At 42.9% G+C, this 18,274-nt stretch overlaps 1 protein-coding gene across 2 annotated transcripts in view; it reads right to left on the bottom strand.

Moving 5' to 3' along the window:
* SMARCAL1 (SNF2 related chromatin remodeling annealing helicase 1) overlaps positions 1-18,274 on the bottom strand; it is a 61,787-nt gene that overhangs the window by 32,812 nt on the left and 10,701 nt on the right. For both annotated transcript variants that reach the window (XM_081260944.1, XM_081260945.1), the window contains exons 6-10: positions 17,950-18,000; positions 12,281-12,464; positions 8,306-8,456; positions 6,534-6,692; positions 3,543-3,608 (exon numbers count right to left, since the gene is read on the bottom strand). In XM_081260944.1, the coding sequence (XP_081117070.1) occupies positions 3,543-3,608; positions 6,534-6,692; positions 8,306-8,456; positions 12,281-12,464; positions 17,950-18,000 (611 nt within the window). The remainder of the gene's footprint in view (positions 1-3,542; positions 3,609-6,533; positions 6,693-8,305; positions 8,457-12,280; positions 12,465-17,949; positions 18,001-18,274) is intronic.

The following is an 18,274-nucleotide window of genomic DNA, read 5'->3' as shown; positions in this document are numbered from 1 at the left end:
TAGTGGTTTAATAGCAACAACAACAAAATCAGTATAAACAAAACCAATTACTAACAAAAAACCCAAGCACATACACTAGATGCTCAAAAGAGAGATGATAATCCTCAGAGCTGGTGTCCGGTGGGGGAAGAGGGCCCTGATAGAGGTTGAACGGGAATGAGAAGGGTTCTGCCTGGCCAGGCTGGACTCAGAGGCTCCACCAGACAGTACGATGAGAACCAAGAAATCCTGCTTATAGGAATTTGTCCTGATATGATAAGCAGCCAACTACGTACAGATGGATGACGTTCACTGCTCAATTATTTGTATCAACAAAGAAGGGTAAGGATCAAGGCCTGACGCTAAAGGTTAACCTCCAGGGTGTTTTACACAATGGCATGCTCTACATCACTAAAAACTTCCATCTTGCCCTACAATTGGCATGTCAGAAAAATAACCAATTGTTAACAGTGGTTTTCAAGTTTTAATTTTGTCGTTTAGAGTTTTTTGTTTTACCTACTTTCATACGTTTACATATACTGTATACTTACTTATAGACTAAGCCACTTGGTTTAGTATTAATAACTCAGGCAAACAATGCTGTGGGGGAAGAAAGAGGTCCTCTTTCCCATGGGACAAGGATACCAGTTTCTTATGAGCTAACAACATGACTTCTATATGCTGAATGCTGACCACTTACAAAATTCACATTTCTGGTACAATATAGTTCTGCTATCTCACAGCTATAAGATAATATGAAACACATGTGCTGAAAATATTTTATGATATTCATTATCAGAATATAGATTTTGGTTTAGTTTGAGTACTAGGGATTGAACCCAGGGGCACTTAACCACTGAGCCACAACCCCAGCACTTTTTATATTTTATTTTGAGACAGGGTCTTGCTAAGTTGCTGAGGCTGGCTTTGAACTTGCAATCCTCCTGCCTCAGCCTCCCGAGTCACTGGGATTACAGGCCCATAATATAGTTCTAAAAGATGTACTTTTAGAAAACAATCGAATGGCATTCAATTGGCCCATTAGGTGGCTTTTCAAAGACATACTTTGCTTCTTACCAACTATCTCCTTATTTCCAAAGCATTCAGACTCATTTCCTTAAAACATTTAGATCAGTGATTCTCAATGGGTTTGGGAAGCGGCTGGCTGGTAGGAAACATCTGGAGACAATGTTAGTTATCAAAGCTGGAAGTCCTACTGGCAGCTAGTGTGCAGAGGCCCAGGATGCTGCAGACATCCTACCATGCACAGGATGGCCAAAGAATCATCCAACCCAAAATACCAATAGCACCAAGGTTGAGCAACCTCTGATCTAGATAAAAATATAGCAAAGAGAGAGCAAAAGGCTTAGTGAACAGAATTACAAGGGAAGCCCTGCCCAACTCCTTCACCCCAATCCTTTCATTGCCCAGCACTATATGAAGTCAATATTACTTCAAGACACCTTCATGGACAGCAGGCCATGTTCATAGCTCCTACTTAAAAATATTAATTCACCCACGACCTACAGCAAATGTAGAGTAATGTGTTCTTGTCAGCAGTTTAAAGATTTGTTTTAAATATGTCACTTTGAAATCTACTCAAGATATTAAAGATGTATGTGTTCCAAAGGCCTGGCTCAGCAGCACATATTTCAGAACCTACTACATAGTTCTGAGTGCCCAACCAGACAATGGCTACCTTAACAAGGCCTGCTAAGAAGCTTTCATATTACAATTTTAATGATATGATCTATCTACTGTGCAATCCTTTTGTCATCAGAGGTACAGATTTAATTTTAGCTTTGTCTATAATTCTGGAACCACGGTACTAAGACCTATTAACATATTTATAAGTTAAACATATCAAAGCCTCTCCAAAGACAGAAAGACATTTCATTTATGTGTCCATAAATGGCTATCAACATATAAATATTTATAGGTATATCAGCAGAGAATCAAGCCTTTTAAAGTAAAAGGCTTTTATTTTTAGATTTGTAGCATATGACATAACTCTGCCTTGGAAGATGTATCTTATCACCTGTTATTCCTTAATAAAATTAAAACTTTAAAAGAGTAGACATTCATGTTCCGTTTTTGGGGTGGTGGTATTACAGTTTAGATATGAGGTGTTGCCCAAAAGCTTGTGTGTGAGACAATGTAAGAATGCTCAGAGGCAAAATTAGTCAAGATTATTAAATCTATTGACCTAGTCAGTGGATTAACTCACTGATATGGATTAACTGGGTAGTCAATGAAGGCAGGTAGGGTGTGGCTGGAGAAAAGGTCACTGGCAATGTGTCTTTGGGTTTTACATTTTGTTCCTGGTGAGCAGAGCTCTCTCTGCTTCCTGGTTGCCACTTTCTGAGCAGCTGTCCTCCACCATACCCTTCCGCTATGATCCTTTGTTTCACCTCAAGCCCAGAGCCATGGAGTCCACCAACCATGGACTTCATTAACCTCTGAAAACATGAGCCAACACAAACTTTTCCTCTGCCAAGTTATTCTTGTCAGGTGTTTTGGTCACAGTGACACAAAGCTAGCTAAAACAGGTGGGAAAATTAAATTAATTGTCAAATGCTAAATTTCACTAACAGCAAATCTGTTTCGCTTAGTTTAGGCAAAAGTGGAAGCTCTTTTTAGGCACTAAAAGCTGCAGTTTCAAAACACTGGGGTGACACAAAGGCTGCCTAAATAGAATGCAGGATAAACTTGAACTTCTGTTGGCTCTATATCAGCTAAAGTGGGTTCCTCCAAAGCCACTGTGAGACTTCTAACTTGCATGAGAGAAAATGCTACTTTCATAATCCATCTTCACATGAGGAAAAAAACTTACCCTAAGGAAATTTGGTGCCTACCCGCACTGTGAGGGGTAGGGACCAAGACACCAACAAGAATGCCAGAGAAACAGAGAGCCTGGACTGCACACCAGACATGTGCAGGGAAAGACCTGACCCTACACTTCATACCCGCCCCTGCTCTGCTCTGAATCAGAACTCTCACAAGTCCAGGTGCTCAGGGACTAGTGCAGAACCCCACAGAAAAGAATGTGAACAGCCAGTGCTCCCATGAACCAAGGAAGCCCAGAGAGCACTGAAAGGTGACCAGCTTATAAGGCATGTCTCAGTTCTGCCAGTCCTTCCTGCTGATAACCACTGGCCCTGGCTGGTCCTAGATTTGGATAAGTCAACTTCTTTGGTTCCCAATACCTTGATAGAGGTGACTCAGATTCTTCTGAGCTGCTCTGTGAATAAGCTGATAAAGGTTATCCCATACCCAGGAAGGAAGCCAGAGAAGGATTCTGGAGTCCTATTCCAATTTGGCTTGTGACCCTCAACAGGACTTCAACTGGACTACTGGGTTCTTAGAAGAATGTCAGGAAGGAAAATGGAACTGACACCAAACCCTAAGGAAAGCTGCCCTCAGTCAATCCTGAATCCTGTCCACCTACAGCTCACAGGCCTGGATAGCAACAGCTCTACAAGGACAACCACATACCTGAGCAATACCACAGGTTTCAAGGCTCAGTGGGCACAGACCCCAACTCTCCTCTCATTGGCACTCACCTTTAGGATGGGCACAGCTGCTCGACAGCGGGCGGTCTTGATGTTTTTGAGGAAGTGAGATTCATCCTGAAAGAAACAGCTGTGTGAGTGAACAAGGCTCAGTTCTGAGTGGGCAGAGGGAGCCTACCTTAAGCTTGATCTTGGCCTGGCATTTTCCGTGTGGATGTCTCCCATGCCATGTTCTCATTCAAGGAGATGAAGCAGGGGACCCAGGGAAGGACTCAGGGCTCTGAAGCAGCTTCTTTACTACACTCTAGGCAAGTCACTACATCTCTCCAGGCAGTGAATCCCTGCCCCCTCAGAGGCTGCTTGGATGAACAAAAAACTGAAAATCGATTTGCTGCTTCATAAGAGGCACCTCACATCTGTGTGGCACAGGACTAAGATGTACTAAGGACCCATCATGTGTCCAGTACCTGCCCTAGGGGCCAGCAGTACAGTGAGGATGTTGGACACTGATCAGTCAGTATTACTACTGGGGGATGTGAATGAAGCACCGTGGGGACTGAGAAAAAAAAGGATGATCCTGTCCTCCAGGAACAGGCAATCATGCCCCGAATATGACAGCTCTGCATTCTGTGTATAAGGAAACACAAGACTCCATCATATCTCCTAAAGACAAATGAGTTACTACAAATTATTAGTACATGAGGGTAAATTTTCTAGGATGGTACACATTCTAATTTCTTGCTATGTGACTCTGAAAAGCTAACTGACCTCTCTGTGGAGCCAGTTTCTCCACCTGCAAAATGGGTATAATGATAGCTCTTTTTTTTTTTTTTTTTTTTTTTTTTTTAGAGAGAGTGAGAGAGGAGAGAGAGAGAGAGAATTTTTTAATATTTATTTTTTAGTTCTCGGCGGACACAACATCTTTGTTGGTATGTGGTGCTGAGGATCGAATCCGGGCTGCACGCATGCCAGGTGAGCGCGCTACCGCTTGAGCCACATCCCCAGCCCCATAATGATAGCTCTTAACAAATGAGGTTGCTGTATTTGTGTATGTATGTATGTGTATACACACACACACAAATAATATTGTGCATATATTATGTATATATTTCCCCCCCTGGTGGTACTAGGGACTGAATCCAGGGCCTTGGGCATGCTTGGTCTTACACACAGAGCCCTCAGATCAGTCCTGCCACTTAGCATTCCATGTAGCTGTCCTATGACTAGGGGTACTAAAAAGACTCGGCTCTGTCTCTGGAGAAATCTACAAGGACTCCTGTTCCATTTCAGCTATGATGAACAAAGAGATCCTCAAAAGCAGAATGGAGGGAAGCATAAGATGCCCCCAAAGCGTTAAGATAGACACTTTGACTCTAGTCACAGAAATGTGGAGTGTAACAGTCATGCTCTGGCTTCATGTCAAGTCCTCAGGACAGTCATGAGATTTCTCTCTTTATAGAGAAAATCAAAGAAAGTGCAAGGACACAAAGGGACCAGACCCTCAGACTAATGGGTGAAAACGTGTCCCAAGCAATGGCTTGAAACCAAAGCTGCTTCTAAGAAGCATGACATGACAGGCTTGTCACTATATTCCTTTCTACCATGTTTCTTTGAAGTCACCAGAAGACAGGGCTTTTACTTCACTGAAGAACAAGCCAACGTTTGCCAAAATATATCATGGCAGAAACAGAAAATCCAATTCTGAAGCCAGATGCAACCAGCTTTAATCAATGATCCTCTACATTGTTAGCTTTATGTCTGGGGGAAATGATCATTACTCCCACTGTCAGCTCCGTTAGCTGTGAAGGGATAACTCAGGAACAAAAGATGATACCTGCTCTGGGGGCTCTGGGAAGATCAGTGGTTACACTTCATGCAAGGGGACACACAAGAGATAAAGGTGTTCTGCTTCTAACACCCAGAGCCATCGTCTTCCACCCTGGAATACCCTTTTATGTTTTTTGAAAATTTTTTGTGCTACTAGGAGTTGAACCCAGAAACTTGTGCATGTTAGGCAAGTAGGATATTCTGCTATTTTCATTTCACTTGGATGCTGACAGTTTTTAAAGCTAGTGAATTTGTGCCAAACTACAAATGACTCCCTCAAAGACTTGTTACCCTTACAGCTTTGAAAAAAAAAAAAAGTACATTTGTGTTTGCTTATGCCAAGAACACAGTGTGGTTCTCATGTCCAGAACATGGTAAGAGATCCCCTGAGGTCAGCAATTGTCTTCTCCTTCTCTTGTCTGAGCTCCCAAAATGTTTTTATTTGGGAACTATGTTGACACATTCAGTTCTGAAAGAGCTGGCTGGGTACCAAGTCTGCCCAGACTTTCCTCATGAGTGCATGAGCCGTGAAAGAAGGAAAGCCAGGAAATGAAAGATGCGCTATGGGATCTGGGAGCAGGACTCTAGTAAAGACTTCTTTTTAAAAACTTTTTTAAAAGTCCCATAAAAGGTGCTTTTTATGTTTGTTGGTTTGGTTTGGTTGGGGATGGGGCAGGGTGTCTTTATAATGGTTGAAAGGAAACTTATTGAACCACTTTGACAAAATGGCACACCCTTGCTGTCCAGGCTGCTGGCCTAGAGCCCCAGGTGGTCTCGGGTCAAGGTGCTGGCCTCCTATGCAGGCTAGAAATCCTAGCACAGACACATTCAACCACAGTTTTAAAATGTTCCCCAGGAAATGATATTGGCCAAATTATATTATTATGTTGTATGCATGTACAAATACGTAACAACAAATCCCATCATTATGTACAACTGTAATGCACCAAAAACCAACCAAACAAACAAAAAACCCTGTTAACATTTTAAAAAAGGGGAAAAAAATTTAAAAAGCTCCCCAGGAAATTCTAATATGCAGCCAGGGTTGAGAACTGCTATTTGAGAGGAATGCAATGCCAGCTCTCCACAAAATAAAAACAGTGATTTCTGTTCCCCAGGAAACTGAGAAAGACCCAATGAGATTACAGATCCCTCTAGGAATTTCTAAGAGATTTCACAGAGATAAAATACTTGAAGACTTTGCAAGTCACTTACAATGATGACAACTTTGAAAGGGGTCTTTAGCTGTTTTTCCAACTTGCTAAGAAGGTCAAAACTGACAATGTTGACCAAGCCAGCTGTCAGACGGCCCTTCCCAGTTATTACCACATTGATCTGATCTGGGCTCAGAGATGGCAGCCACTGAAGGAATGCCTGTGGATGACAAGGGAGAACAAAACACAATAAATAAAGATCAGCCAGCCCTTTCTGGCACTCTCAATATGGACTGATTTTATCATTTCCTGAAAAGTACATCTGGTTTCACTCTCCACACCCCCTGCATCTGCCGGAAAAAAAAAAGCCTTGTTATCTCTACCTCCCTCTAACCCACCTGCCCCCTCATTGTCCACTGACAGGACACCCCCTCCCTCGTCAGCAGGTACTTGTAGTGACTCTGGGTTTCATCTCTGTGGTCTCAACTAGACAAGAAGTTTCTGCTGGGGAAGAATGTGATTCTTTCTAAGAATTTTATGAAGGACTTAGGAGAGCAATGAAGGCAAACTCCATTTACTGATGATGATGTAAATATTTATGTAAATTTATGTAAATATTTTCTACAAACACAACTGCCTCCCCACCCCCTCACCACCCCCAAAAAAACCCTGCTCTCCCCAGCAACCCTATAGCCTCTCGTCAAATTTGCTCCCTGGAGCCAGTGGAAGGTCACCAGGCACCACATCAATGCTGGGTAACCATGCACTTTCCAGCACTGCCTGGGCTGCACTGTTCTGACACTGGGGGTGCTGGCCTTTTCCCTAGTCTTGGTACTGCCTATAACCATCTCTCTGACTTCCCTGGAACTTCTGGGGTGCTTGAGGGAATCTAACACACACAGGTTACTGACTGAATCATTGCTGTCCACAGGTGTTAGCAGAATTCAGAACACAGATAACAAAAGAATGTATTGTTTCTACACACATTTTTTAAAGTTTTTGCCTTCTCTTTGGTTAGGATGGCACATCTGGGATCAGGCTGACCAGCAGCAGGAAGAAACCATGCTATATGGAAGCGGGAAGAGACAAAAGTCAGGAAGAGCTATGGCTGATGAGCTAGGTCTTCCTTCTCAGCTGTGTTTGCTTACAGAGATTTGATAACTCAGTGTTCACATTTTTTAGGTTCTCAATCCATAAGGTGACTTGGGTGACAGTGAACATCCCACCCATACCACCCTCTATAGAGTGCAAAAGAAGTCAAGAGGGGCCTTCAAATCCCACACTGCTCCTCACTAGCAGGAGACATGGTACATAATCCATCTGACATTTAGTTTACTCATTCATAAAACTGGTCACTGCCTTGTGTTATGGGATTAAGGGAGCAAAGCTATTTTGGGAAATAAAGTCTGGGGCAGATGGAAGCTATTAATGTGCATACAGAGGGAACAGAAGTACTGAAAGTGTCTACTGTTGGACCAACTGATGTCCCTAAGGTGGTGAATCCTGGAGTTTCTTCCCCAAAACATAACCTGACTAATTCAGAAAATATAAGCCTTGCCAGCTTAAAATAAAAGGATGCCAACTTCTTTCTTTTCCTGTCTTCATTTGAGACCAGAACTTCAAAGATTCCAGGCCTTGTCTCCAAACCATTCTTTTGTTATTCTAGCACCAAGGAAAATCTTTCTTAAGATTCCAATACAATGTTGTGTCCGCCGAGAACTAAAAAATAAATATTAAAAAAAAATTCTCTCTCTCTCTCTCTCTCCCCTCTCTCACTCTCTCTTAAAAAAAAAAAAAAAAAAAAAAAAAGATTCCAATACAAAGAGAATTAACCTGCTCCCAGGTGAAGCGCACAGAGGACGGTACCACAACCAGGAGTGGCCACTCCTTCCGGTAAAAGGCCGCTATGCAGATGGCTTGGATGGTCTTTCCCAGGCCCATGTCATCAGCAAGCAGCAGGCGACCTCTTTTCGCTATGGCAAAACTGCAAGCAGACAAAGGAAAGTCAGTAGCTTAGTACATGTGTTCCAATACAATCCATTTTCATCAACCTTACTACTGAAAGCAGGCTGCTCTGAGCAGCATGGGCTCTACTTGCAGCAAGATTTGCTCCCAAAAGAGGAAAGTATAGGTGCAGATTAGGGGGCAATATAAAAAACAGAAAGAGGGAGTCAACACAGGGAAAATGTGGAATGGTGGTCAAGTAGCAGGGAGAAGACCTAGAAGACAATTTGGCTATGGGAGCCGAGGGGCAAGGTTCCAAGAGAGGACTCATGAGGGAGGAGGTGTCAGCAAGAGGAATCAGAGGAGGGAAGGTTTCAGTGACAGGAGCCAACCCACACAGAGCAGAGCGCGGGCAGATGAGGGAACATGAAGGTGGGGCAAGCTCAGCTGTCCATCACCAGGGCAATGACTCACTTGGGAAATCTGCCCAGGAAGAACCGACAGAAAGACGAGTCAGAGGGGTTAAAAATAAAGCTTTCTGAAGATCTGAGTGCACTTCATATGCATATAAGCAGAGGGCAGAGCTGGCAGAGACAGAAAATGCTAGAGAGGAGGAAGATGCACCAGGAGTAAGTGTCTGAGAGGGAGCTCAGCCTCAGCACAGGGTTTTCCTCAATTAGCAGCAGCCAGGATCCTGAAGCCTTAAGGTCTACAGATGCTAACAGTGTGCAGATGTGGAGGATTTCACCATTTTGGAGCCAGAATGGTCTGTGTTGGAATCCCACTTCCATCACTAAGCAGCTGCACCACTTTACGCACCCCTATGCCTCAGCTCCCCTGACAGTGAAGAGGGAATAATAGCAGTGCCTGCCCTCAGGGTGGAGGGAGGACTGAAGGAGACAATATTCAGTGCACTTAAGACAGTGCCTGGCACCTTAATAAGCACCAAGAAGTGGTTACATTAGAACTATTATTCCACAAAAATGAGAAAAATATTCAAGACACAAACAGCAAAATGACTTGCTTGAGTCACTAGCAAATCAGTGAGAAGCTAAAAGGATCCCAAATGCCAAACATCTGGTCCCTTGCTCCAAACTCCAGTCCTTTCATCTAATTCCTAAAAACTGACATTTGCCCAGAAACCTGATAATCAGCTGGTAGAATAGCTCTTTCTTTAATTCTCCTGTAGTAAAAAGAGAAAATACCATCTTCTAACCTGTATCTGGTAGGGCATATGAGGATTCTAAGAGGCACTTGGCCTTTCTGATTTCCTGGAAACATTGTTTCCCAGGAGGGAAACTAAGCAGCAGCTCTCTAGGTACCTGAAGCTAGCATGCCCAAGGCCCAGCACCATGTACGACAAAGGTGTCATGTTGTAGACTTCCCTGTCCTCCCAACAGCATCTACCTGGGTGAGAGGGAGTGTCCCTCCCTGTAGCCCCAGCCTTGGCTGCTGGGAGGAGGAAGAAGAGTGCCACTCTCCTGTCCCCTACAGGACTGGTCGCCCCCTGCACACCTGCTCTATGAAGTCTTCCCATCCAGTTCTGGGATCTACCCACAGCACAGACAAACAAGGAAGGCGGGTGTGAAAATTTCATCTTTTCATTTCATTTTCTGACTTGCAAAATTGGTGGCCAGGGAGGACAGGCAGTACATAAGAAACAAAATCCACAGAGAACAGCACTCCCTTTGAGTGCCTTTTGTCTCAGCCTCCTCAGCTGTGCCACCCACAACTCGCAGATGGCTTGGTCCATCTGGTCATTCTCAACGCAGAACAGACCCCTGAACTTTGCATTCTTTCCTCTCCCCTGCCCTCAGGTGGCCCAACTAAGGAACAAAGTGTCCAAAGCATGAGAACAAAGAAAAGGTCTGGATAACAGAGCAACACAGCCAAATGCATCTTCTCTAATTTGGTATTACGGGAAAGAAAGCGCTTCAGGCGTCATCAGAAACCACAGAGCCTCAATTCCATTTCTGAGTGACTTTGAGTAAGTAGCTCTTTCTGGTCCTGGATGCATTCATCTGCTGAATGGAACCAGTTATATATTAGTGGAAGCTGATATAAGATTCTGCTCTATAAATATCAAGGTATGTTTGACACAGTCCTTATATTAAAAAACAAAGATAGTGGAATTGACAGCCTACATCCCCCTAAACTAAATCTCTAACCATTCAGAGACTGAAAGTTAAAATCTGAATTTAATTAGAAAGCTTTGAAGAAAGGCTACAAGGACCATCAGCAGCTTTACAACCATACAGTGTGAAAAAGATGAAAGCTCCTATCCACAGTCCAGTCCTACGGCTACAGCTGTGGTCACATGCACATCTGTCTGGGATGTCTCACACACATACCTCCCTCAGGGTAATGGTGTGAGCTGGCAAGACCATCATTCACCAAGTGCCAAAGGATATCTAACAGAGCATGAAGAACATGGATACAGCAGAAGGGCTGCTCAGAGGGTGGGGCCTGGCCACCTGTCTCAGGTCTAGTGAAGAAGCCAGAGGAAAAAAGATCAAAGAATAAGCTATCCTGAGCCTCATGAAAACAAGGCCCGAAGGACACCTCAACAGATGAAGGATTGAAATGGCAAAGCAAGTAGTTATTCAAAGTAGTTCTTTTAAGAGAGATGGCAGTTGGAGGGGAAAGGAAAAAAGAGGTGTCAGGCAGGGCTGGGACCACTGGGTTACAAGGGCAGCTGTGTCCAAACAGTACATAGAGAAGAGAATTCCCCCAGAGTAGTAGCTGAGCTTATACCAGAGCACCACACTCAGACTATAGGCAAGCAGTTTTACAGTTTGTCAGCTCCACTGAGAACTTGGGTTCCCTCCCTTGCATGGGCTCTGTCTCCAGCCATGCTGCCTAATAACAGCTCTAACTCCTATTACTTTTGGATAGACCATTGAGACTTCCTCTTTTCACTCCTTCAAATCCCATATTTTATGAGAAGGCAAGTTGAAAACTAGCATTTACTTCTCCCAAGAAACTCTGGGGGAAAATGGTCAGGACATGACTTGATCTTTTTACTTTCTATAACAAGGTCACCCTGACTTTCCACTTTCAGACCAAGTAATTCAGGTGTCATAGGCCCTACCCACTGGATCCAAGGGTGGATTTAACCAGCAGGACTTTATTTTATTTATTTATTTATTTATTTATTTATTTATTTTTTTTTTTTTTTTAAAGAGAGAGTGAGAGAGAGAGAGAATTTTTAATATTTATTTTTTAGTTCTCGGCGGACACAACATCTTTGTTGGTATGTGGTGCTGAGGATCGAACCCGGGCCGCATGCATGCCAGGTGAGCGCGCTACCGCTTGAGCCACATCCCCAGCCCCACCAGCAGGACTTTAAGCCTCCAAGTCCACGTGACTGGCTCCAGCATCACTATTAGACCCAACGACAACAGTGTGAGATCCATCAGGAAAAATGGGTTTCAGCTGGGTTGCTGAGCTGATGGAAGGCGAAGCCCAAAACATCACAAGCTGTCACTAAAAGGAAATGTCTGGGTGAGAATAGTGCAAACCAAGAAGAAAGTAGAGTGAAGAGAGGACCAGAGAGTCGTGATGAGATCTTTAAACATGATAGATTTTCTATCATGTACAGAGAGAAATTTCTATTTAAGCTACTTTGAATAGGGTCTCTGCACACCTGCAATCCGGAGTCCTGGCTAATGCATGGAAATTGTAATCAGTGGTTATAATAAGGCTCTGGTAACTGTGCACCTGATTGTTTAATGCCTAGATGTTTTTAATCACCCATGCAAGATGAGTATCCAAAAAAGAGGTAGCATCTGAATCCAGTCCCTGGTAAGTGATGAAATTCAGAAATTCATGCAAGAGAGTGTGAAAGGAAGATCAAGAACCTACTTGACTCCAGCTCTCTGAAAGGGCATCAGAGTAGACACGAGCTTGGCATCCACTTCAGAAAGGTCTGCCTCAGGGACCTCAACAGGTTGGAGAGATGTCTTTTCCAGCTGAGAAGCAAATGCCAGGGTGAGAGTCTTGGGCAGAGGATCCAGCTGAACTTGTGGGAGGCAGCGTACCCTTGTAACTGGAAAGAATAGAGGCATGTCAGCCAGAATGGTCATGCCCAAGAGACATGGGGAAGAAGAAAGGGCTTCAGATGCACAATTCAACAAGTTCTGCCACATGTCATCTTCTCAAAAAGGCCGGATGCAAACTGGGATCTGACAGCTGCATACTAGCATAGTACATGAACCTAGAAAATTAATTTTCTCTCTGTGTTCCTTGATTTCTGCAAATAAAGCACTGGATAATGCAAAACTGACTTGGTAGACTACACAAACACTGGAAGAATTGCCAAGTATTTTTGTGATTGATGTTTTTAAATCTAAAGTAATCTTAAAAAATTGTCTTGGTTTTCCCATTAAATTCAATAAACACCCATATTAAAACCTCAGCCCTGGAAGACTCCTAAAAAAGCAAGTCTTAAGCAGAATGAATCTCGCCTTATTTCCCTTCTTGTGCTTTGATGGTCTTGATGTCTGAGAAGGCAGCCAACTCTAAGTCACCTGCTGTCGACAGCTCTACACAGGATATTAGGTGTTCCCAAGGAAGACTGCTAGGGCAGCAGTGCTGCCTACAAACATCAAAAGGCACAGTTCATGCAAATGCCTCAAACTGATAAAAACACACATTTTGACCCTTTTCATAAAAAAATAGTTATCTCTAAAATATCCATTAGTCTGAGTGTGAACTTATACTCATGATCCCCTTTAGCGGGGGTCACTAAGTTAAGGCTTGAGAGCCAATTCAGCTTAATGCCTTTTTTGGGGGGGAGGGGGAGGTATTCTAGAGATTTAACCCAGAGGACTTTACCACTGAGCTATATCCCCAGTCTTTTTTGTTTTTTATTTTGAGACAGGGTCTAAGTTGTTTAAGGGCCTTATTAAGTTGCTGAGGCTGGCCTTGAACTCACAATCCTCCTATCTCAAGTCTCCTGAGCCACTTGGATTACAGGTGTGTACCCCCATACCGGGCCAGTTGCCTGGTTTTTTAAGATAAAGTTTTACTGGACCACAGCCATACCATTCAATTCTGGATTGTCCATGGCTACTTTCACACGACAATGGCAGAGCTGAGCAGTTCAGACAGAGACCCACATAGTCCAAAGCCTAACACACTTATTATTTGGTCCATTTTTTAAAAAAAAAAGTTTTATTGTGTTGGGGATGCAACTCAGTGGTACAGCATTTGCTTAGCAAGTACAAAGTCCTGTTTCATCCCTAGCAACACACACACACACACACACAAAAAAAAAAAAAAAAAAAAAAAGAAAGAAAAAAAGAAAGAAAGAAAGAAAAAGAAAAACCTACCAACTCTGGCTAAAATTAGAGTATGCACTATTACTTAGAGTGACTCTTTGAGTTTAGGGCCCTTTACTTTCCTTTCAAGTAAACTGATTCTAAACCCTTTACAATGGATGGAGAAATCTTCTAGTTAGGGCCATTAACCCAAGTGGGAGAAAAAGCTTAATTAGGATCCATACAGAAATGAAAGCAAATAAATTGTACCAAATTTGCTTCCTGAAAGAATTTAGCCTCACCTGATTTTAAAATTAAGAAAAAGAAGGAAAAAAAAATTCACACGTTTATTCAATAGAGAAACAAAATAAGTGAACCAGAGATTAAAAAAAAAAAAGTTGATAAAATATGACTGACCTAGATATCCCTGGCAGCTAGTCACCATTAAACTCTAATCACAGTCTGCTATATGTGGGCTGTATCTTAAGATGTTCCCTTTTATCATTTGTCTTAAAAAAAAAATCTAATTAGAAGAGTAGCCATTATTTACAGATCTTAGTTGCTCTTCCTCCATCATCTCTTCAAGGGCACCTAGGAGTCATAACAACCACCAGTGGGCTAATTGCTCTTAGGTACCCAGGAAAGGATACCAAAAAGAAAAACAATAAACATTTTATTTCTACCCAATATTACTTGAATTCTAAGGTTATTGGTTCTCTATTCTAGAGTCAGGTGTGATCAGATGTGTTCTTTTGGAGGGAGAGGGTACTGGGGCACTCAACCACTGAGCCACATCCCCAGCACCCTATTTTGTATTTTATTTAGAGAGAGGGTCTCATTGAGTTGCTTAGCACCTGACTTGGGCTGAGGCTGTTTTTGATCTCGCAATCCTCCTGCCTCAGCCTCCAGAGCCACTGGGATTACAGGCAGGTACCACTTGCAGGGCTGGATATGTTCTTAAGATCCTCACAGGTATTCCACGTCTTCAGACCCAACCATTAACTCTTCACCTCCAAAAATACCTATGTGAAGATGGAGGGCTGAGCTATCACTGCTACCTTCAATTCCTTTGTATTTTCAATATATTTAAATCCATTTTTGTCCTTCATCAAACATAAGTACCTGTTATTTCTGGAAACAGTTTCCATGAACAGAATCACCATGACAGGAAATTAGGGAAGGTTGGCAGCTTTAATATAAAACACGCTGTCCATATTAATGTAGAAATCCAACTTGTATCTCCAAATTAAATCTGAGCATGCTGATCTCTGCACACTCCAGGAGACTAAGCACTCCATGCACTTGCAAAAACTATTTTCATTTTAATCCTAGAGATCTTCAGAACTCAAATACCCGATGAAAGCTAAAGGCTGATGTGAAATGCGGTACTTTGTAAGCACTATGCTCTTTTAGCTATTCCAAATGAGGGCATGGGGTGGGGGGGATACATCTACTGTCTCCAAAATCCTTTGCTGCTAGTTCAGCCAGCTGGGTGTGCTTGTAAGAATGCACCATTTGCCATTCTTGTGAACCACTGTCTCTACTGTCCTTTCTTTGATGCAGAGAGATGACAGGAATGTGTGCCTGGCTTCATGAGTCACCTAGAAGTCATTTCTATGAAAAACTCTTTGGCAGAATGCTACTAGCCACACAGCTGAGAGATGCAAATGTTTTCAAATAGCAGCTGACAAGACAAGATTGTTGAGAACCCTTCTGGACTGTGACAGCCAGGAGAAACAAAAGGCCACATGCCAATCTCACTGCAGGCAGAAGGACACAAGGCACTTGAAAAGAGAGCAGGATAGCTTTTAGGTTTACTTTACTTAGAGAAAATAACCGTTACCATGCCATCAAAGGGCATTACATACTCGGGTCTTATGGCCATTTCTGCATTAGTTTAACAAGCACGTGCTCACTAGCTCGGGTCAGTGATCTAATTTCACACATGAGGGAGAAGACCTCAGGGTGGGGAGGGAAATACACATTCCCCAGGCCTATGGTGTTAATGACGGAATCAGAAATAAACTGAAAACTGTGCTACATTTTACAATGCCTTCCCTCCCTGGCTTCTTAGTTGATGAGCTGGCTTCTAAATTTCCTAATGGGTACTTTAAGTCTTAACTCCTGTGAGACTTTGTAATGATAAGAAAGCATGTAAAAACTCTAAATCTAGAATTCTTAACTCAGGATCTACGGAATTATTAAAGTAAAATGCAAACTTATATGTGTGTTCATTATGTGCACTTTTCTGGATGAAGAACCAACCATGTTCATTAGATAATTTAAGGAGTCTATGGCCCACAAAAGATTATAAATCACTATATAATGCTATATGTCAGAAGCCATGGTTTTTTAGCATTACATTCAAATGCAAATGCTATAAGTATCCTGCTTTTTGTCACTCCATAAAAGTCAGTCTTTATAGCTAAGATATTTATGTATCTTTCTTGGTTGAAAAACAATGAGGTAAGAGGAAAGAACTAACTCTCATTTCTCATCAAAAATTCAATTTTGGTCAAATAGTTCCCGCTGAATCACAAGTTGCAAATAGCAGCAGCCAGAGAGTCTGATGGACACCGGCCATCCTCCTGTCTCGGTCAGCATTTACTGATACTAAACAGCATCACCTCATATTCAAAATTAACCTTGAAGTTTACAGCAAGCCCTTCCTCAAAGACCCAAAAGCCTTTTCCTTATATTTAATTCCAGTCAGTAAGAGATAAAGATTAAAGATTAGATTCCTTTTTCTTTTTTTTTTAAACAGAAGGGACAAATGGGACCCAGGATGTTGACATATCTATACAGGACATCACACATTAAGTCACAAAATGGGAGACACAGAGAAGGAACCCAGCTTGTTATTCTTCCTTAAAACCCTTGGGGCTCGAATTGTGGCTCAGCAGTAGAGCGCTCGCCTAGGATGGGCGGGACCCAGGTTCGATTCTCAGCACCACATAAAAATAAAGGCATTGTGTTGTGTCCATCTACAAAAAAGATTCAAATTCTGTCTCTCAATCTCTCTCTCTTTAAAAAAAAAGAAGAAAAAAAAAACCCTCATCTGAGGGGCAAGATGGTCAGCTCCCAGGGCTGGGTCAGGTCTCTTCTGGCTGATGGGCACCAAAACATGTCTCCTCCCACTGTCCAGGAGGCCCAGCAAGCCCACAGGGGGACAGACAGGGGAACACACGGTGCTACTGCACACCCACTGCAGAATCACCAAAGCTTGGAAGATGGACAACACTGGCATTCTAGTTCCAGGACAGGTCAAGATTCGACCATGCCCCTCTATCTCAGGCATATTAGAATTTTCTGCCCCATCTAAGCAGGGCACACAGAAGAAAATTGATAAGTCCAACTGCCCAACTGCATCCCCTTCTTCTTTTTTGTGGGGGGACCAGGGATGAACCTAGGGCATTTAACCCCTGAGCCATATCCCCAGTCCAGTTTTTAAAATTTTGAGACAGGGGACTTGCTAAGTTGCTTAGGGCCTTATTAGGTTGCTGAGGCTGGCTTTGAAGTCATGATCCTCCTGCTTCAGGCTCCCAAGCCACTGAGATGACAAGCATGTACCACTATGCCCAGCAAGCATCCCCTTCTCTTACCAGTACACATACCTCCTTCCTCTGGTCAGCCTCTGCAATACCTGTTAAAATGCTGAAGTTCCCTGGTCTAAACTTCTGTGTCTAATAGAATGCACCTCATTATAAAACTGATAACCACTGAGACTACTTTCTTAAGCTGTCTGTTCTAGAAGTAAACTGAGAGCCTGTTTGTAGAGGCCATCTAAGGCCTCTCCCCTAAGCTAAGCAATCCCAGCTCATGATTGATTCTTTACATCCGCATCACTTCTATGATGAAGGAAGGTTTTTAGGCCTCAGGGATTTTAACAGCAGCATCACACCCTGAGGGATGAAGAACAATATGTCTGCGTGGGCTGTCATAAAACCACTATGTCAGTGGACATTAAAAAAGTTGCCTGAGAACATCTCACCTTTACCTACCCTGTCCTCAGTCATCTGAAGTTACTACAGTAGAAGAAGACTCTTCAAAGACATTAAATTTAAAGACTATTAAGTCTTAAAAACAGGACAATATAAAAATAGCAAGGTGGGGGGCTGGGGATGTGGCTCAAGCCGTGGCGCGCTTGCCTGGCATGCGTGCGGCCCGGGTTCGATCCTCAGCACCAGATACCAACAAAGATGTTGTGTCTGCCGAAGACTAAAAAATAAATATTAAAATTAAAAAAAAAAAATAGTAAGGTAGGCTTCTCACTCAGTTTATTGTGTTCTTCCAAGAGAAAGTTCCATTTCCTGGTATTGGCATCTGTAATGAGAAGAAAAAACAACACTAAGCCAACAGGACACATGGCCCTCCTGCTGGGTCAGCATACTCGCTCACTCCCTGGCTTCCTAACCCTCCACTAAACCGTAGTGACAGGGATGGTCACATGCTGGGCACTGGGGATAAAGAAATAAAGAGCACTTGCCCTTGAGGCATCCACAACACACCAAGAGGGAGGACTGCAGAGATGATAATGATCATGGGTTGTAAGGGCTGTGATAAAAGATGCTACAGGACACATGACTGAGGATGGCTC

The sequence above is a fragment of the Spermophilus citellus genome, assembly GCF_964194105.1.
Source record: "Spermophilus citellus genome assembly, chromosome: 11".
In the NCBI taxonomy this organism is placed as follows: domain Eukaryota; kingdom Metazoa; phylum Chordata; class Mammalia; order Rodentia; family Sciuridae; genus Spermophilus; species Spermophilus citellus.
This window is presented reverse-complemented; position numbering and strand designations above follow the sequence as displayed.